The sequence below is a fragment of the Cololabis saira genome, chromosome 6 (assembly GCF_033807715.1).
Source record: "Cololabis saira isolate AMF1-May2022 chromosome 6, fColSai1.1, whole genome shotgun sequence".
Lineage (NCBI taxonomy): Eukaryota > Metazoa > Chordata > Actinopteri > Beloniformes > Belonidae > Cololabis > Cololabis saira.
The window spans coordinates 27,925,956-27,948,282 of NC_084592.1; the positions used below are offsets into that span (position 1 = coordinate 27,925,956).

Genomic DNA, 22,327 nt, shown 5'->3' on the forward strand with positions numbered 1-22,327 from the left:
ATTTCTACCTTCATTCAGTTAAGAAGGGCCGCTTACAACAGCCTGGAGAGTGGTTGACGCCAACGAATCAACACCAGTCCTCAGTACAAGCCAGTCGGTGAGAGGAGGTGGGTGGGGAGTGGGGTTTGATATATATATATATATATATATATATATATATATATATATATATATATATATATATATATATATATATATATTCTTTGAACCACCAAGAGTCCACCCAGCTGTTGCTTATGATATGTTATCCACGTACATCTCGGACAATAAAAGCCCTGCCGAGAATAGAAAGGTTCCTGGGATAGCGATGGATACCGAGTAACAGTACCAGTACTCCATGGATTTTAGTTCTGGTACCTAGTTGGGTTAGTACTGGAGTATTGGGCTACCAATGAGCCTGTGTTGTTATCAGTATTTACAAAGTTTTCATCCTGGAACGTAACAACCAACGTCTGGCGAACAAAGTGCGTTTTGTATCCATGTGCGTGAAAGCAGTCAGTTATGAGTAAGGCCTTCCACAGTGTTGGCTCACATTATTAAACTTTACCTAAGTGATGTTTAATGAAACAGTTTCACATACACCATCAACACAGTATCAGTATAATCTTACAGCTGCACGCTTGTATTTAACCGCTTCAGCAGCACTGTTGTATCTTCATCGCAGCATTCCAGCTCCAACTCGCTCAGCTCAGTCTTGTCAAATGAAGGCACAGCACTCAGCACTCAAAATTAAGTCTTTAGTAACAAACTGACGACAACATGAATCCAGCTCTATTTGGTTTAGGTAAAGTAGGAAATACACATCAATGCATATTGTGTTTTCCTCTGTGTTATACTGAATTTTGTTGTAAAGATTGGTTTAGGAGATTCAGTTACTTTCCCCTGTGTACAAGACAAAATGACTTGCACATCATCAACAATACTCTGTAAGGAGAGTAAATGAGTTAATATGTTGATTTTCTTAGATAAAAATGAAATGTCACAGTATTTTGGGGGGGCTAATGAAGACGTGAGAAGGAAGCAAGATACCAGAATTCCCAATAACATTCTGATCAGATATATCCTTTCCCCATTCAAATGTTTATTCATGATTTGTTAATTATCACAGGAGAAAGTTCATTTTTCTCTCACTTTGTTTTTTTTATTTATTCCGTTAGCTTCTGATAGACATAAAGTAATAAAATGGCTTTCTTTTTATTAATTCAAGCTTATCTTTAATGTAACACCTTTAACTTTTGTTCCAAATTATAGAAACAAATATCAATCAGATTACTGATAAATATCGGCATCAAAACAATTCTAATGTTTCCTATTTGTAAACAAGGACAACTTTATTGATGTTCACTGAAATAATGCTTTATTCCCAGCAAGCCAATAAAGCTATGCCCAGAAAGGACTTATCATTTATTTTACAAGGAGGCTGATTTAATGAGGATGGTCTGCATCATTGCACGCAATGTCTTTATAAAATAAACAACCTGTGGTCATGAGCTGTGAGTGGTGAACAAAATAATTAGATTGTGAATCCAAGCGGCCAAAATGAGCTTTTTTCAAAGGGTGGCTGGGTTAAATCTTATGGCTAGTGTAAGGAGCTCAGTCATCTGGGAGGGGCTCGGGCTACAGACGCTGCTCCTTCACAGCAAAACCAGTTCAGGTGGTTTGGGCATCTGGATGTCTGCTGGGGGCCGTCAGGGGACATGTTGCATTGAAAGTAGGCCTCAGGGCACATTCGGGACTCTGGAAATTTGACATCTGTTAGTTAACCTGGGAAAAGCTTGGGGGGAGATCTCTGCTCAAGCTATACCTCTGTGACCTGGTCCAACAAAAGTGGTCTTGGCAGATTTGTGGCCATCACTACAAATGATCACGAATGATCACATTATAGTAATTTTTTAACCTGATTCATGATCTCATGTGTCTTTTCTTTAATCTGCCATTTAGTCCATTTAAAGGAAGAAAGCTCAACGACGGTGAACAAGTAAACCAGAGTAAACAAAGGAGAGAATAGTCTGAGGAGATCACAAAGGAAATTGTGGATAATCAAGTTAAAGATAAAACTTTTGAGACTATCTGCAAACAGCCTCCTGTTCCTGTGACTACAACCGCAAATTATATAACGCCATATAAGGACTATGTGGCTGACGCCAACTTAACGGGTAGGAGACAAAAAACAAGACATCCATGTCTCATGGCACCCTCGGTTGCCTTTGAAAAAAAATGGGGAGGGCTCCTTGGTTAGAAAATCCCGGGGCAGTCCTCTATTAAGAGGAGAACATGAAAAAAAACAGACTCGAATTCACATCAGCTCTATATTCACAGGAAAAAGGAATTCATAGCTCCAGCTTACAACAAAGAGTTTGACAAGAAAGTCGCAGATGGCAGGAGAGTCTGAGGTCTGTGTCGACGGGGAGATCTGGAGAGGAACGGGGAGCTTCATCCGGAGCTGGCCCTGCTGCAGAACATATTCAGTTAATTGGCTCTTTCCCACTTCTTGTCAGTCTAATCTTACTTCTCTTTGAAAAGACAGTGATCTTTTCCAGCCCTGACAATATTTTCTGCATATTCTTCTACTTAATTCTCTCCTCACCGTTTTAGCTTTTCTTTGAGCTCTATTTGCAGACTCCTTAGCTCCCTGTCTTTTTTATTGTAGCTCAACATCTCTGAGTTTACTAGTAATGCAGGAATTATTAATGGTGAAGTCCTTCACTGGCCTGGTGGGGGTAGTGTTCTTAAAGGTGTTATTTAAGCCACTTTCACACTACAGTTGTGCTGTAAAGGCCCATTGATAATCATCATTTGATAATCTTCTCTCTGCATCCACTCTCCAGTTGTGCATTCGCAGTGATGGTGCAATATTCCCTCCCCAGTACATGGTTCTACAAGGTTGATGTAGCATTACGCCATCAGTCAGCAACAAATGCTTGATGTCTATAATACATAAATAAATAAAGTTTCTACCTTGTTACACGGAGTGCTGGCCTCAGTTTGTTGCCTGTTTTACTCAACAGATCACAATCAGAGCTGGATGCATCTCTATCATTTGAAGAAATGCAGTCCAATTTAATTTTCTCTAGTGGAACAGTTGGCAAATGTTACAAAAGTTGGAAAACAGAGAAAGAGCTCTGGTTGAAATTGCCATTGGGGTGTTGTGATTGTAGCCTAGCAACGACTGAGCGGATTATGTCACATGTGGCGCTGGCAGCAGCTGATACTGAGATATACTACACTAAAGCGCTTATTAGATAATATAAATAGAAACTCTCTGCTAGCAGTTTAATATCTATATCTGTTTTAATAAAGTGCATAAAGAGGAGAGGAACACATCACAGCCTCCCAAATGTGCGGAGTGCTGATGCAACTAAAACAATCAAGCATTACTAAATCACCTGCTGCATAGACATTAATGCCCTAGCAACAGCAACATCTGTTGTCAAGGAGGTCTGACAGAGAACTGGTGGAGCAGAATTGGACAATAATACACACTTGAGTAAAAATGCCAGACTTGGAAAAAATGAAAAGCAGACTGAGTCATCTGAGACGATGCGTTTAGAGATCGAGGGAATCAGTTTTATTCCCTTGGTCACTCACAATAAACTATTATGAAGACCGTTTGTCAGTTGGTCTATAAAGAACTCCAGCAATCAAATCTGTTCTTGAAATAACTGGTCAATATGATAACCTTGTTTTTTCTGCTTTTAGAGGCAGCAGAGAACATTTATTGGGGAGGGCATCAATAAGGTCAAAGACCTGAAAGATTTCTGACAAACACATTGGTACAAAGCTTTGATGGATGATTGATTTCATGCTGTCATGGAGCTTTACTGACACACGTGATTTCTTTTACAGGTGGAACTGATAAACTGTAAAACCAGGAATTTAAAGCAGCTTTCATTGTCAATTGTCTGGCAAGTTAATACAAGGATACCTGAGATACATATCTCTGGTCCTATGGTAAATATTTCTGTAAATTGTAGCCCTATAAACCAGTGGGTATAGACCCTTTTTGTGTTTGTAAACAATGATGACGTAAAACGTATGCGCGCGCATTTCGGCAACGGAAGTACGGCGGAGATAAACAGCGTGTCAAGCTCTGCAAGGGGATTATCAACTAAAGATCACGAATTTTACCTTAACAAGTCGACTCTGACAAATGGTGTCCGACTTCCAGATCCGTGTTCTATTAATGATTGGGTTGAAGATGTTAGCCAGTGGCCGAATGGGTTGTCGTCCCGGGGCGGTCCCTCCCCCCTCACCGCTGAGCTGCGGAGCCTCCAACCCGGATTGAGAGGGTCATGAGCGCTCCTGGAGGTTCTGGAGGATCGGGACCAGCTCCCCGAGCTCCTGGAGGATCGGGAGCGACTCCTGGAGCTCCCGGAGGATCGGGAGCGGATCCCCGAGCTCCCGGAGCGGCTCCTGGAAGTTCTGGAGGATCGGGACCAGCTCCCCGAGCTCCTGGAGGATCGGGAGCGACTCCTGGAGCTCCCGGAGGATCGGGACCAGCTCCCCGAGCTCCTGGAGCGGCACCCAGAGGATCCGGAGCGGCTCCGGCCGGGTGTGCGGGGTCCCCGGGAACCCCCCCGGGTCCGGGGACCCCGCCGGCTTCTCCGACCGCTTCCTCCTGAAGTTCCTGCGGGCCAGAGACGTCGATGTCCCGCTGTCCCTGAAGGTACGAGCCGCCGCAGGAGCACCGGTTGCTCTGAAATGGTCGTGATCCTGTCGGAATCCTATAAAACTTTAGTCCGCCGGTGGAATAGCGATTCGTACAACCGTATAGCAACAACCAGACATGTTGATGCTGGGAACAGTTTGTTAAATGCTTGCTAACCAGTTGTTTCAGTCAGAACTGCTGGATAACAACGCCACTTCCGTTGCCAAAATGGGCGTGCAACATTATGTGACGTAGGCTGAAAAAGGGTCTATATCAAACACTGGATGCATCACTTGAACACAGCACTACCTAAACCACAATATTTTTAGTTTAAAATGCATCTCTAGTTCTGACTGGCCCAAAGGTGACTGAGGCGTACAGTATTTTTGTCTGGTGTGGATATAATTATTATACAAGCGTTTAATTTAAAGAGTCCACAACTCATAGTGCAGGTATGGTCACCACAGCAACGCACGTCAGTGCAATGCACGTTTCATTAAACATTTCCAGTGGACTCTCTATGACTAATATGGACCTCCATTTATAATTAGATAAACAGAACATAAGCTCTAGCAGACTAGTTATCTGACCTCTCTAACCCCCGGATCCCACCAGAGAGCGGGAGCATATCTGTGTAAAAAAGTTTTGTTCGTCCTCTGAACGACCTCAGGTGGGTTGGACTGAAAGTTGCAAGATTACTCAAGTTGATCACGTAACTCCCTACTGGTTAACGTAAAATCAGTTCACGAGTTCACTTTTGGTGCTGTATTATGTAAATCTACCGGACACACTAAGCCATTCTTGTGATAGACGTCCAGTTAGCCTGATCATCCACGCATAAATCAACAGGGTTCAGGCGTGGTTGAACTAGTTATATGTTATGTACATATCACTTTCATTAATTAAAGTGACTGCAATTCACAGTGGCCAGCGTGGGACCTACCTCAGCTACACTAGCAAGATTGCAATTAGCCAAGTGGGTTATGGAGAAGAGTGAATTTAGCTACATGTAGCCTGCTTCAAGGTTCTTGACTGTTGAATTGAATTGAGTTTATATACAAATAATTAAAATAACACAAATACAGATAATAATCGAGGTTTGTAAAATGGGACTCCCCAGAAGCTACTGTAGCTTATGAATAGGGGCCCAGTCACACACAGAAGAACAACTATAAATTACACATATAATACATATACATACAGTATAATAACCTTATATCCCTATAACCTAAAATAAGAAAAAGAAAAAAAAAAAAAGGATCTCCTAGATACAATTATATTCTTATAAAAATAATACATCAGGTATTAGTACATAAAAAATCTAACAAGAAACATAATTTAATAATAATTTTTGTTTTAATCTTTTTTTAAAAATTGAGAGAGATCCAGACTCTTTTATAGTACTACCAAGCTCATTCCAAATTTTTGGACCTTTGCAGGTTACACTAAAACTTGTACATTTTAGTTTCCTTTTCTTTCCCTTTAAAAGTTGTTTTCCCCTTGTGGTGTGTTCATGAGTGGGAACAGAAATGGGGATGAGATGACAGAGTCTATCATTGAGTCTAAAAACTACAGTATACATTACACAGGCATTGTGGAAAATGTTACACTCAGTAAGTTTCAGGAGCTTAAAACCATAAAAAAGAGGATCAGAGGGAGCATTAAATTTGCTCCATGATATAACGCGAATCACTTTCTTTTGTAAAATTTGTAGTTTGTCCACATAACTTGGATATGTATTACACCATAAAACATTACAATAATTTAAATGAGGCTCAAATAGAGACCGGTACAGCGTTAGGAGAGCTTCAAGAGGAAGAAAATGTCTCAGTCTATAAAATAAGCCGACATATTTTGATAAATTCTTTGTTAATTCATCAATATGTTTCAGAAGTTTAAAAATTCATCCAAATATGTACAAATGACTGTGTTGGTTCCAGGGCTCGGTTGAAGTAGGCCCCATGTAAAAAGCATTGCTAATGTACCCTGTACGTACTGTACCTTATTATTGTGTCTTGTGTCTTTTTAATTGACCGCCTTTGTTTGGCAGCTGAAGGTGCCATCAAACACTGGCAATGTGTGGGGAGGACACTGTGTCCATCGTCAAGAATCCTCCGAGTCTTGACAGCTTTTCATTATTACTGAGAAAAATAATGCTTGCAAAAACCAATCAAATCCATGGCTCACACATTTTTTTTACCGCACATCATCTTCCTTACTTTTCATGTCGTCCAGGTCAGCGCTGACCAGCATTTGGGCCTCAGCCTCATCAGTGGGGACCTGCTGGTAGATGGCGGTTTCGAGAGCCGTCATGCTGCCGATACAGATCCGTTCCCGTAGGTCATAGTTGTTTCGCTGGGCGCCCGGTAGACGATGATGGAGGGGCTTCCTGGAGAACCAGCCGCGGGCTGCAGCTGAACTTGAGAGATCTGAGCCTGTGGTCGCTCTGACAAAAAGCAAAGACACAGAAGTGGAGAGAAAAACATAAAGTCTATTATTTGGAGCCTGAAAGAGCTTCATGTTGTATCACATCAAAAGATAATTCACATTTTATTTTCTACTTCTTCTTAATATTTTCTCAAAGCTATGGCACATCCCTTGAAAAGTAATAATGTATTCCAAAACGCCAGCATATTATGTATGTCTCTGCTGGACATTATTTGTCCCAGGCTCTGGGATGAAATACTTTCACACAACCAACAGGGGGCTTTTCAACACAACAACCAGCCTGGACCTCCTCATCAAACCTCTGAGTCATCGCTGGCTGTGTTTACTCAAACACAGCAACACAATATTGCATGGCACAGACATGATGGCTGTTTCTGCAGGCATTAGCAGAAACAAATGCCTGAATCACCATGGGGCCCCTGACCTCCCGGCAACAAACTCCATGCATAATTCAAAGTATCACCAAATAATTTATATTCAGTAGGTTATGCGTGTACACCTCCCAGTCTTTTAATAAGATGGATTTAGCAGAAGCCATTACTGGATCCTAAGTGCCTAGAGAACTGCATTTATGGGCCATTAGTAGGGATTTGTTTGATGTTTACATTCTTTATGACAGTCTTGTGTTGACAGGGTCACATATCTGAAGATATATATCATGCAATAAGAAATGGAAAATGGAAACATCCTGTTGCAGAGTCTGCTCTGTCTTGTTTTGTGCCCTCTGCTGTTCAACAAAGCAGCTGCTCAACAAAGCAGCTGTTTGCCAAGTTTCAAATTTGGAAAACAAAATAAACCTTTTCTCACAAACAAAACCTTCTGCATGTTCAATTCTGATGCATATCAGGGAAAACAAAATTATACTTTCTGACTGGCCCAAAGGTGACTGAGGCGTATTTTTGTCTGGTGTGGATTTAATTAGTATACAAGCGTTTAATTTAATGAGTCCACAACTCATAGTGCAGGTAGGGTCACCACAGCAACGCACGCCAGTGCAATGTACGTTTCATTAAACATTTCCAGTGGACTCTATGACTAATATGGACCTCCATTTATAATTAGATAAACAGAACATAAGCAACCTTTAGAGCTGGATTATACATATTTTGTCATCTGCGGATTACAGGGAGGGGGTAAAGTAGATGGTAAAATAACACTACAGTTTCTCTTTGAAACCACAACACTACTTTCATACTGCTTTAAAACACTTTTTTAATATTCAGTGGGCAGCTGTTCGCAGAAACAGCTCTAATAAACACAGAACTGACAGAGAGAGAGACAAAGTTAGAAGAACATGTTATAGTTATAATGCTTCATGCCACCACCGTGTTGAAAAGAAATGATGATAGGTGCTATGATACGTAAAGTAAATGTGCTAGGAAATAGTTATTTGATTTCATTTACCAGATACCAAGTTTGGTGAAGAGGAGGACCTGGATATTTGGATGTTTGCTCATTTGTTGGACATCTGTTTTTGAATTTTGGTATCTGTTTTTGATGGCAAAGACTCAAATTGCAAAATACATTTGTTCCTCAGCGCTGTACCATTACAACATGTACATCGTAATATAACGCAATCTCCGAATGGCTACAAATAAACAGAGTTCTCATTCACTGGCAGCCGACAAGATAATTCACTTCAGCTCAGTTTGGCTGTTAAAAGGAAAACTGCATAGCAGCACCTCGAATTGTACAATGACAAGACAAATCCAGTGTGCTAAATGTGCAGATGCAATCTGGCATACCACGAAGGCACAACAGACATGTGTGAGGGATCGGAGCGGCCTCCCCACGTAAAAGGGGATAAGGCGAGCTGGACTTGGGTGATGAAGTGAAAAAGAGAACACGCAGAACACGCGTGGAATGCGAAAAAAAAAACACGCTTTTTATCTGTACAAATACATAGAAGCTCAGGACAAAGGTAAGCAAAACCCAAAATGGAACATGGAGCATACTGTAGCCTCGCAGCAAGCTACCGCCACTCAGAGCTCAAAAAGGGCTGAATGAGGCTTCCTTAAAGGGGACATATTATGGCATTTAAAGTATATTTTAAACAGGCCTTGAATGTCTTAAAAACAATCTAAAGCTTGTTTTTTCTACATAAATCAGAAATTCAGCCTGTGGGCCATGTCACTAGTTTTACCGCTTCTAAAGCTTTTTTCTGTGCTTCATTCTAAGGGGAGGCAAGGCTATGATAATGAGGCTCTGCGCTGATTGGCTGCTTGAATGACGTGTAGGAGGGGAGGAGAATAAGCCTCGCTCCGGCCAGAGCAGCCGGCTGCGTCGTACACAAAACGTGTCCCATGCGAGAAGCTTCTGCGACAAAATCAATTCCATGGCTTTATTTTTTTTGTATTGGACTGTCCTAACTGGCCGCGAGTTTAACGGTTTCAGTGTAGACAGAGAGTGTCCGATGTCACGCAGCTCGACGTGATAGTCGGACGCTCGCATTCAGTTACACGCTGTAAACGGCTTAAAGCTTAAAGCTTAAAGCCTGATTTACGGTTCTGCGTTAAATCGACGCGTACCCTACGCCGTAGGCTCTGCGTTGGTGTAACGCGGAACCATAAATCAGCCTTTAGTCACCTCGTCTTCACACAGGAAGATTTCTCATCATTTCTTACGTTACAAGACAGATGAATCATGTTAACTGTAAATAAATCACAACACTGAATTTTCACAAATGGCAACTTTATTGTTAAAAAAATAAAACATGAGTTGTATATAAATAACATTTATGCACTATTGCTGGCTCAAGGAAGGACCGTGCGTCTTCTGGAGCTGTCTGAACAGCTTCAGGTGCTTGGAAGATCTGAAACCAGACAGAAAAAATGTATTACTAATTTACCTAACGAGTGAGTGGCTCCGTTAGGGGAACACTGGAGCCGCCGGGGCCCGGGGCTCCTCACCGGGCCGGTCCGTGAGCAGCTCCGGCAGCTCCGTATGCGGCCCCGGTGCTCCAGAGCTAAGCTAAATACTTAGCCCATGCAAAAACAAACTTGTAGACAAATACAAATAACATAAAAAATAACGTCACTTACCGCTGACTTTTGTGCAGTTGCCGGGTCCGTACTGCTGCTACTGATCCTTTTATGAGGGTAAATGTCGATGCAAAACCTAATTTTAACTGTCCCTCGCTGTGGAATCAGCCACCGCTTCTAAACAATGGCTGCAGCTCCAGCCGGCGGAGAGAGTTGTGGGCGTGGTTTCAGCAGTGTAGGCCGGCCTATGGAAATCTGCTCCCGTCGTCACGTCACCGCGGGAGCAGATTCAGAACGACTCAAAAAAGTCACATGACACTGGAAGATTCATTCGGGCGGGGTGTACAGACCCTGCAGAATTTCGTGGCATTTCATCTTTTCTGTGTTGGCAGACTGAGGGGAAACCACTTTATATATGTTAAAACAAGAAAAAACGTGTTTTTCATAATAGGTCCCCTTTAAATACAGCAGCCTGCCAAACTTAATTGGGGCAAACTATTACTGAGGGGAACACCAACAACATAACGGTCCCCAACTGCTATATTTTATATAACCTCACCCAAAATATAATCTAATCAACAATAATTATTAGACTTTAAACACTTCATATACTGGAATGCCCACACATCTAATACAACTTAATATGATTATTAGTGCAAACATAAACATACGAAAAACCAACCACCCCTGGGCATCATGGGCTATGCCCACCCGGCCCCGGCTCGATAAAGCCCCTGCAGCGGCGCGCGCTTCCACTGCGGAGCTGGGAGACGTGCAGGTGAATGTGTGCGTTTATGCGAGTGTCTCAATGTTTGAGAGTCCGTGTGCTGTACTAGCGTCTTCAACTGTGGATGGATGAAGAATGAGACGAGCAGTGGGTACCTCACTACCCGCCAGGATGATTGTGTGGAGAGAACTGCTTCAGGTGAGTTGTAGGTGTGGTGAAGGTGAGTCGTAGCGCTCCGCGCTCCCGACGCCGGCACACGCCACATGATTCTTGGCCCTTTAACGTGGGTCTAAAATGCAGATTTCAAGTCTGAGTTTGAGGTTGTTTTCCTTTAATCCAGATGAAGGTTAGAGGCATTTTAAAGTCTTAATTTTCCATAGCTCATATGTAATTGGAAAAATCGACCCAGAAGCTGATTAATGGACAGGAGTTGATTAGGTCTAGGTAGGTGTTGCAGTGAACCCACAAACGGCGGTCAAAGCAGTTCTCAGTGCAAATTAAATAAGCTATTTTTCAGGAAGCAAAAGACAGGAGGGCACAGTTGGAGAGGACAACAGACTGAAAAGGGAAGGAGGAAAACAGAGGACTATATTAATACACACATAAACTGATGAGACACAGCTGAAGACAAGGGCAAAAAGGCAAAGGAGGTGACACAACAAGGGAAATCCCCTTTAAAATAAATAAGTTAAACACATATTATAACTCAAAAACTAGACGAGCACGAGCAGATCAGGTCTTAAACCAAGCAAAACAGGTTAACTAAGCAAGACTCAAACTCAAAATTAACATCCAAAGACTATGGCGGACTGGATGATCACAAAACATAACTGAATTATAGGAACCTTTCCATCAATTATAAGCCCCTTCACAGAATCTAACCAGTGTTTATGGTCAAGTCAACCATGAGGAGCATATTCTATCAAAGAAAGTCTAATAGGTTCAATGTTCTGCACTGACTGAGTCACTGCCAATATCTTTCTCTTTCTGCATTTAACTCGCATATGACAAAACCAAAAAATAAACAACCACAAATCTCTGCAAGAAGAGCCTGGAGGAACATAATAAGGAGGGAATCTCTTCTTTGGTGATGCTCAGGTTTCAGACTTCAGTTAATTGCTGCTTGAAGAGGCTTTTCAACAAAGTATTATTGAAGGTAACTGTCAAGAGCCATTCCCCCAATTAAAGCTTCAATAAAAACAATGCCAACTTTTAAACAGTTCCATTCATAAACGTCTCAGAGCATCTATTCATCTATTATATTTGTAAAACACACCAATCAGTTTAAAAGCTTTAGTAGAGGAGAGAAGACATGTGACTGGGTTCAACTTTGTACACAGATATGAGAGACTTTTATCAACCTGCAAAGTATTGCAGATTGTTAAAAAAAACATCTTTTTTTTTTTTGCACACAACAGAAAACAGACTAACCTACCTGTTGCAGGCTGCTTCTTCTCCAGCCATCTCATCATGCTGTCCATGAACAGTCATTCCTCCATTATGAACAGCCTCCTTTGTCAATGTGATTGCGGCCTTCCTCGACTGTGGATGTTCTTCGTTTTCCATTTGGAGGGTAGCAAGTGGAAGGGGTTCCTCCAATTCCTCTTGGCTCCCAAAACTAAACTAAGAGGAAGAGGAAGATCAATGGGAGAGAGGAAAAGGCCAGTATCCTGTTACTAATACCAAACTCACAGCCAGCTCAGCCATTCTGTTTGAATGGTCCTGTGTACCAACACACCATCACCTCATGACCATTTCAACAACAGCTTCAAAGCACAAAAAGATCAATATAACAGAAAAGAACAGTTTTTACATGAATTTCTTCCAGGACCTTAACTCTTATTTTACCTTTGGCTGGATATCAAGTAGGTCTGTGGGGGTGGTGGCCACCCCATGTTCCTCCGTCTCTGACTCCAACACTTCCTCATCTACCTCTTGTATGGTGGGGGTAACATCGGATGGGGGCAGTGAGGTCCTTTTTTTCTTCCGTTTCTTTTTCCGACGTCTGTCCGTGCTGTGCACCCTCTTGCGTAGTCGTGGGGGAATGGGCAAGTGGGTGGACAACGGGTGGTGGGTGTGGTGAAAGGTATGCCTGTGATCTGTGTTTAAAAAAAAAAAAAACAGAAAGCGTTGTGAAAATTGTAAATAAAAACAGACTGCAATGAATTGCTAATTTCATAAACCCAAATTTGGCAGTTAGGGTTTGGCAGTAACACAACAAACAAACACAAAATTACAAATAAGGCATTTACCACCATGTAGCATCCTTTTTTCCTTTCACCACATTCCAAGTACTTCTGGGAACTATGAAGAGCAGTTGATGGAGTTTTGGTGGAGGACTGATGTCAATGTCTTGTCAGAGAAAGGATTGAAGCTGCTCAACGGTCCTATATCTTCTACCGTTTCCTCACCTGGATCCTCAGTGCTCAGCCATGTCTATACCCATATTTATATAGATGCAGGTGTCTGTGTGTGTAACCTGTGTGAACTGTAGCGTGCTGTCTGTGTGTGAGTGTTTGTGTGTGTGTGTGTGTGTGTGTGTGTGTGTGTGTGTGTGTGTGTGTGTGTGTGTGTGTGTGTGTGTGTGTGTGTGTGTGTGTGTGTGTGTGGGGTTGGGGGGGGCATGAATAAGTTTTGTTTAACGTTTTATGTAAAGCACTTTGTGTTGCATTTTATATATGCATGAAAAGTGCTATATAAATAAAGATTCATTTGATTTGATGGTCTTGCTGAAAGATGCAAGACTTTCCCTGAGGAAGACGTGCACCTCCAGATGTCATTTTGATTCTTATTTATATATATATATATATACATTTTTTTTTTTTAAGTTTCATTTGTGAAATAATGTAAAATACTATTTCAATTTACAAGTAGGCCACAGGCCTTCATGTTACCCGTCATGCTCGTTCATTAATGGTAGCTATAAATAGATCCCTGTGAGTTGCTGAATCACATGAAGATTGTTCCTTTTTTTTTGGTTTTGGGTCGCTTTTTCTGGTATTGTTTCAGAGTCCCAATTGCTTATTGCTGGCAACCCTGCCCTGGCTGGCTGTGTCACCACAAAAGAGTGCTCAGCAGCATTTCTGTATCATGTTGATATATGGTTTCTTCTTTGTACGATAGAGCTTTAACCTGCTTTTTCTGGATGGTGAACTGGTGAACTCTGGCAGTGATTTACATTATTGTTCTTATGCCCATCACTGAATCATGTCTATTTTTAATGCAGTGCTGTCTGGAGGCCCAAAAATCATTGGCATACAAAACTGACTCTTGGACTTGGTCTCTTGCCCACAAACATTTCTCCAGATTCTCAGGCTTTTGATTTCAGATCATGTAGATGATATGCAAAGATACTGTGAAAGCTGAAGAGACTCTGCCTCTAATAAATGCTCTTTTCATACCCAGTAATGTCACTGACTTGTCAACCCATGGTTGCAAGATGGCCTTCTCCAGGTGTTTCTTTTTAGGGCCACTTATTTTTCCAGCGTTATGTTGTCCAAGTCACAACTATTTGACATCTCAAATAGTTGCAGTCATGACATTCTGAATGAGATCTTTTTTTTCATGAGATGATAAAGTCCCAATTCAATATCTGATATCCATCAGTCCATTATTTCCTCCAAATTAGGGTCACAGGGGTCTGCTTTGGGTAAGTATTTGATACATTGTATCATTGTATATACAGAACGCAACTTTAAATTCGATATTATTCCTTATATTATTTATATTTTTCACAGCATCCCAACTTTTTGGGATATGGGATTATCCATCATTTAATCTTAGTCATATGTCTGTAGGCCAAGCAGATGCTGTATACACTCTGCTGTAAACTGTTTACTGTGAGCAGGTGGCGCAATCCAGACATACTGACCTGTATAGATGAATTTAAACTACTTCACTCCAGTATAACAGCAGCGTGATGTCTTTATACTGAACTATTTCATTCTTTCTTGGCTCATCTTGAATACTCCTGGGCTTATCATGGATTTATTTTGCTGGGAAAGGAATGTTTTAAAACATCAACTTATGTAAGTAATGTATAATAAATAAGAACTGCAAGGGAGCAAACAATGCTGTTTGAGGTAGAGGTTCATTAATTCCATTAAATTAAGCTTGCAGAGAAAATGTGCTCAATTCCCAGCAGATGTACTCCTTCTAATTCCTCTTAACTTTCAACAGACACAGAACAAACAAAAGCTCTAGATTTCAATTAACATGGCACATTTGGAAAAAATAAGACAACACAGAGGAGGTAAGATATCAGCAGTGATCTCAAAGAACCAACTGCTGCACAGCGGTACATCTCAACAAAGTTGCTGTAAAGGACAAGAGAAGTACTGCAATGCCTTAAAGTGCACATGGCAGACTTTCTTTTCCTGAATCCATTCTGAGGTTATTTACTTTGATGCTTACGGTCATTGTCCTGCAGCACCTAACTTCTACTAAGCTACAGCTGCTGGAGAATCATCCTGGCATTATCCTGTAGCTCATTTTGGTGAACTTGGGAATTAATTTGACCCTGAATGACGATGATGGTAGGTGGTTGAGGTCCTGATGAAACAAGTCAAATCTAAATGCTCCCTCCACTCTACTTCACTGTTGGGACGAGGTTTTGATGTTGTTAAGCTGAGCTCTTCTTGAGTCGTACTGCTGACTATGACCCAACTATTCAACATTTGTTTCATCGTTTCTTTAAATGTTTTCCCGATGTATTGGAAATTGCACCAGCGGAGAAACAACTGTGCATAAAGGTATTTTTTTGGAAGGCAGCAGCTTTCTTCAGTTTTCTGCCATGGGCGCCTTTCCTCTTCAATGACCTTAGTATGGTAGGCTCATGATCAGAGGTATTTGCCAATCATGTCTTAAAGGTTTTACTTTTTACTCATGCATTCTTCTTTACCTCATTGAGGGTTCTGCATTGGGCCTTTGGAGTTACCTTGACTGGACGTCCACTTTGAACAGGAGTGACTACAGTAATAAACAGTCTCCATTTACATTTACATGACATTTTCTCTTATTGTAGACTCATGTGTGCTTTAACATATAGAAAAGGCTTTGTATAAATTACCTGCTTTGTACAGGTCAACTTAATCCCAGGTCTTCAGAGATCTCCTTTTTACGAAGTAGCTCTAAACCACAACACCAAACTCATTTCATTAATTGGACTCCAGGTGTGCAAACTGCTGACTCCAAGTAGCTTTCATTATTGTAATTACTCTGTGTAACCAACTTGATCCAACAGTACTATGGATGTTTAATGGGCATTTAATACAGACTTGATAAATTATACATGTTTGTGTGTTATCTACTCAACTGAATAGTGTGTGTCTATTATTTTAACTTAGATAATATAGTATAACTTAGATAATATAATTTATCAGTTCACGTTTTATGGCAAATTAAATCAAAGCTTGTCATATGGTTTCTCTTGCCATATCTTCTACTTCTATGACAGAAACTGACCTTTGGTTTACTTTATAAGGTGCTTTTCCATTAGCAGGGGTTCTGAGCAGTTTTATCGGGGCCGAACCATTGATGCGTGTCTCCATTACCGGGAACGGCCCTGCAAAAGTGGCATTCAGGAACCTTTACAAGGTGAAATGTGTTGCCGCAGAGGGAGTGGTACTCAGACTGGCCGGCAGGAGCTGCCCGACAGGGAGCAAACGCTGATCGGGATTTCTAAGACCATAAATTTCGTGAATACAACTCATTTCACCCATTCTGATCAGAGACATTTTACCGCGAGTACAGTTGATGAAGATTATGAAAAGAAACTAGATGGACTGACGAGTCGGTTCAGGCCTTGTTGGCATATTACGCCAATCTAGGGCATGTTATGAAAGCAAACAAAAACCCAAATAGCATTCCTTGCTTACATGTTTCTCCTTCTCTTTCTTCTTTAGCTGCATTCTTCTTTTTCATCACCTCTTATCCTGTTGGCTGTTTGCAAACAGCAAAAAATGTGCCTTACCACCATCACGTGCTAAACTGTATTATTTGTTCAGTCGATGGTTCTTGTGTGGCACAACAGTTTAATGACATGCTGGGTGAAGGGGCTGAGGGGGTCAGGCCTGTGACGGGTTCTGTCCGGTTTACCCCAAATCCCGCTAATGGGAACGCACCTACAGTATAGTTTTCTTTCCAAAAACAGTTTGTTAGCTTAATTACGGTAACATTATACAAGTTCAGACACTGAGCGTGGATGCTTTACTTACACTCAAAGTCTTTCTCAGTGTAATGTCGGCCCATCCTCTCCCCGCTGGTGGAAGCAGAGTCACTGATGATGTCTCCGAAGCGCTCCACGGACAGGGCTTTCTCCCAGTTCTCTTCCTCCTCTTCTTCCCCTTGTTCTTCCTCAGACACATCCTCATCTTCCTCAACCACTTTCACCTAGAGAAATAAGTTCACAACATGATGAAATCTTTACACGTGGACCGTTCTTCAAATCTCTGACAACATCCATGGAAGACCCTTATGTTTATGTATATCGCTATGAAATTAGGTGATTACTATACGAGTAGAGCTAGACTGACTATTTGATTCTCTTTATTTTCCACACTTTCTTGGAGGGGAAAGGTGTATTTAATCCACAATAGGTATATTTAATAATTTACCATATGCATACCAGAGGCAGCACATATTGTTATGCAAGCAAAACGGCCCACTGCGAAGGCCACTTTGCTCTTTTGTTTTGGTTTCACATTCTAACATTCTCCAAAATAACCAAATGAATAGGAGCACAGTGTCGGCATATTCCTTACTACATGTGGGGGGCCACATCAAGTAAATACTGCAGGGTTCTAAGCAGCAAAGAACTAATGCACTAGCCAGTCCCTGGAGACAGCAGGGCCTTGTGGGAGTGTCCTGCCTCCGCCATTCAAGGCCTGTGATAGGTCTAATCACTGGGACGAGCAGTTCCTCCTCCTCAGATTGGTGCTGGCACAGAAAGCACTCCAGTGGCCACACCTCAGTGGTCTCAGATTTCCTTGTGGCGAGGCTCCATTACCTCCTAATTACCAGGAGGATGAGGGGGACCGGATGCATTTAATGATCTGTGTTACCTGTCTACAGTACAGAAAGGCAGAGGTGCAGAGATGGAGCAAAACAAAGTAGAAAGGGAGTGAACACCAACAGCTTCTATTTCACTACAGGGCTGGATCCAAGATTATTATCTTTTTAGATTTCCTTCATTTGGACTGGTGTTTTTCCTTCTGTAAAAATACTTACACCACTAAGATTTTACACTACCTCATCACGGAGAAGAGGTTTCGTTCTGCTCTGCTCAGGCTATATTTGTGATGTGACTGAAAAGCAATGCCAGCTTTGGAGTCAGACACAGAAGACCCCAGCTCAGGTGTAGGAGATCCTACAATACCACAGTTCAGAGTGATGTGAAATGTAAAAACAGCAACAGACCTAAGCACAGCAAATGAGCCAACAAAACAGTCTTTAATCTAGATTCCTTGCGTGTATGAGGGAAAATATTCCAGATCTAAATTCTTGATATAATTCTGATACAAGTACAGACAGCAAAGAGTAAAATTCACATAATGGAGATGAAGGTGAGTAAATGGGGTTTATGTACTGTAGGACAAGAATTTACATCAAATCTACACCCAGATATGGAGTTCTAGTGATTCATGCATTATTTTTAATGATATGCAAGACAATGCGATGCTCTGATTCTTCTTTTTTCGGCTTTTCCCATAAAGTATCTTCATCTGTTTCAGTTTTAACTTGTCTTCTGCAGCTTTCTCTTCCACATCAACCAACTGCATATCCTCTCTCACCACATCCAGAAACCTCCACGTTGGTTTTCCCCATTTTCTCTCGCCTGGCAGCTCGATATCCAATATCCTTCCACCAATAAATTCACTACTCCTCCTTTTTATGTGTGCCAACCATCTCAGTCCAGCCTAACTTACATTACCTCCAAGACATACATACCCTGGCTGTTCTTCTGATGTGTTCATTCGTAATCCTATCCCTCTTTGACATTCCTAAAGAAAATCCAAACATCTTTAACTGTGCCACCTCCAGGTTTGCTACGTGCACCTTGGGTACGTGCACCTTGGGTGCACGTAGCAGCATCAGCATCAGCACTGACCATCAGTTCAGGTCATAAATGGCAACAGAAATGCCACTTTGCTTTCACTTTACTGTCGTGCAGTGTTAAGAAGTGCATGCTACAATTTCCATCTGTAAAAGAACCATCGAGAAGGTGAACTTCTTTGCTCAGTTCATAGCAGGTGCAGAGTTGTGGGGAAAGCTCTCTATGTCTGTGAGCAGTCTTGTTTTACAGGTTGGTCGTCTGCTGCTACTACACAGATGTGCAGCTGCAGCTGTAGCTGGTTGGTGTTAAAATGGAGCCAACTCTTTAACGTTAGAAGATGCAGCTTTTCAGTAGGCCACCATCAAGTGATGTAGCTGCCCTTGGAGCTTTTCTTATCTAGGTAAATATCAATTTTGTTGGGCTGTCAAAGTTAACACATTAATAATGCATTAACACAAATTCTGATTAACACCACAACTTTTTTTTTAATGCACGCATGTTTCAGGACATATACAAAAAAATTTTTTTGAAAAAAAGAACCCCCCCTAGAGTTGTCATGGATGTGAAATCAATCAATACAAACCAAACTGTTTTTTTAACTAGGCTGTAAAATATGTTGTAGCAAGCTCGTTGCCACTGGGGCCGACCGACAGGACAGAGGACACCGGGGTTTAGTGCAGGAACTCTTTATTCACTCCTTCACTGCAGACACACATACACCAGCACCTTCAGCAGAGACCCCTTGCTGCTGTGCAGCCACTTCTTATGAAGGCAGGAAGGGTGGAGAGGTTGATTGTGCACACCTGTGCCCAATCACCTGAGTGGCTGCACCTCCACCCTGCCACACACCCCCATCGCCCAACTCAGGCCGGGGACCATCCGGCCTAGCCAACCCCCCCTCGGAGCGGGAGAGGAAGCCAGGAACCACCATCTGAACCTCCGGGCCTTCCCGGTTCGGCCGACCACCGAGACCGGTCGGGAGGTCGCCCTCGGGCCGACCACCGAGACCGGTTGGGAGGTTGCCCTCGGCGTCGGGCCGACCGCCGAGAGGGCCGCTCTCGGGACTGGGCCCAGGGTGGCCTCGGGGCAGACGGCATCCGCGGCCCTGGCCGGGGTGTGTCCAGGACCACCACATCCATGACGCAGCACTGCTCCAGCCGCTGGTCAATCTCCGCCTCGGCGACCTCCGTCTCCGTCTCCGTGACGAACCTCAGGCATGGCGCCGGGGTGGGTCGCACTGCGGGTCCCGCCGTCGCTGGGTCCGCCTCAGGAGCCGTCGCTTGGCGGCCTGCAGCCTCCGCCTCACGGCCTGCCGGCTGCTGCGCCACCAGCGCTGCTGCGGCGAACCTCCGGCGTGGCGCCGGGGTGGGTCGCGCTGCGGGTCCCGCCGCCGCTGGGGCCGCCTCGGGAGCCGTCGCTTGGTGGCCTGCAGCCTCTGCCTCACGGCCTGCCGGCTGCTGCGCCACTAGCGCCTCCAGCGCTGCGAGCTGCTGCTCCCCCTGGCCCTGCAACAGGGCTGCCAGGTCTGCCAGCACCTGTGCAAGCGCCTCCAGGGTCCGCTCCCCGCATCCCTCCTCCATCCTGTCGGGCCCCACGTTGGGCGCCAGTGTAGCAAGCTCGTTGCCACTGGGGCCGACCGACAGGACAGAGGACACAGGGTTTTGTGCAGGAACCGGTTTATTCTCTTAAACCTTCTCCCAGCAGCAGCCCCTCTCTGGAGTGCAGCTGCTCCTTATGAAGGCAGGCAGGGTGGAGAGGTTGATTGGGCACACCTGTGCCCACTCTGCTGAGTGTCTGCTCCTCCACCCTGCCACATATGTTTATTAAAAACTGGGGATGTTTAATTGGACATTACTTTGTGCTAGAATTCCCCTGATCATCATCAGTTGTTGCTTTTTTTGGCCAAGGTTCGCTCTCTCTGGTCATTCAGGTAATGTTTTAGACACATAATAGTACAACAACAAGATTTTTTTTCAAGCTAAGATAATTGTCGGCCTCTACATTATTGCAAATTTGAAAAAAATATATTTTTAAGGTAATAAGATCATAAAAAAATATGTGTGTGATTAATCACTTACAAATGTAACTATTCAAAGTTATTTTGATTAAAAGTGATTAAAAACTTTACATTTCTTAACAGGCCTAATATTTAGATTTTGGTGTAAGTAAATTTGAACAATTAAATTGTTATTCAGTGTAAATGTACAGTTGGTTTTTTTTTAAAGATCATATGAAAAATGTGACAATTTGACAATTATGTTATTTATTTTTTAAATATTTTAAGAACCTGTCATTTCTCCAGGAAATCTGTAGACTTTTTAAATCCATCTTTTGCATTTAAAACACAGAGCTGTGTAATTTGAACTGGACTTTACTCAATTTGGGTTTTTCTTTAATGACATGGACTTGAATACTTGGGACTCAAGACTCAACTCGGATTTGAGGACTCAAAGTTTTAGACTTATCTACAACAGTGACTCTCACTAAAGAATGCAATGTAATTTACATTGCATCATAGTCCATGGAGATGTTGTCAACTTATCCATCACAATGACAAACAAGAAGGGCCTAAGGTCTGATCCTTGATGTAGTCCCACTTCCCCGTGAAATCCATGTTATTCCAACTATGCAACTCACTACTGTCTTATTGCACTGTCAAGTTGTTTGGTGTTTTGTTTGATTTTGCCCTCAGTTTCTACTCCAACTTGAAAGAGTTTGGTCAATGCAAGGAACAACTCCAGTCTGTTTCCCCTGTTTTTTATTGAAGTTCTTTTTTGAGTGGTGATGAAGGGGCTTCTTGGTTGTAGTAGCAGATGTAGTGGTAATGGCTGGGTACAGTAGGGTAACAGTAGTAGTAGTAGGTTTAAAACCTACTACTACTAGACGTCGTCACACGGCGGCCATCTTGCCACAGGAGAGCTTGCTCACTCATAACATTGTGTTTAATGGTGCCTGTACTGCTTAAACAACCTTAACTTGCTCAATTCTCAACAGATTTTCAAACAGTTTGGTTTTTTATGAACGTCAGAGATGTAGTTATGACACTGCATACTTGTGAATAATTATAAACATTGAAAAACGTACTTTTGTATGAAAATAACAAGAAACAGACAGCTATGACATGGTATTTATATTAAATGAATATTTCTATAGTATTCTTAGTAATATTTATATTTACATTATAACATATATACATATATTATTACCTTAGAACATGTGTGTGTGTATATATATATATATATATATATATATATATATATATATATATATATATATATATATATATATATATATATATATATATATATATATATATACATATATACATTTAATTTTAATTCATTTGAATGATTTAGGAAGTCAAGTTATAAAGTAGATAAATATCATTACCATATAGTGAATGCTGTACAGGAACTTTTCCAAGCCTGTTTACTGTGAGCATCATCACTGTGCAAACCATGTAAAATATG

General features: G+C 42.1%; 1 protein-coding gene across 1 annotated transcript in view; it reads right to left on the minus strand.

Moving 5' to 3' along the window:
• Nucleotides 1-22,327, minus strand: part of slc4a3 (solute carrier family 4 member 3) — an 87,022-nt gene that overhangs the window by 35,325 nt on the left and 29,370 nt on the right. Inside the window, exons 3-6 of the mRNA XM_061723881.1 lie at nt 17,020-17,194; nt 12,653-12,903; nt 12,240-12,427; nt 6,868-7,094 (exon numbers count right to left, since the gene is read on the minus strand). Of these exons, the coding sequence (XP_061579865.1) occupies nt 6,868-7,094; nt 12,240-12,427; nt 12,653-12,903; nt 17,020-17,194 (841 nt within the window). The remainder of the gene's footprint in view (nt 1-6,867; nt 7,095-12,239; nt 12,428-12,652; nt 12,904-17,019; nt 17,195-22,327) is intronic.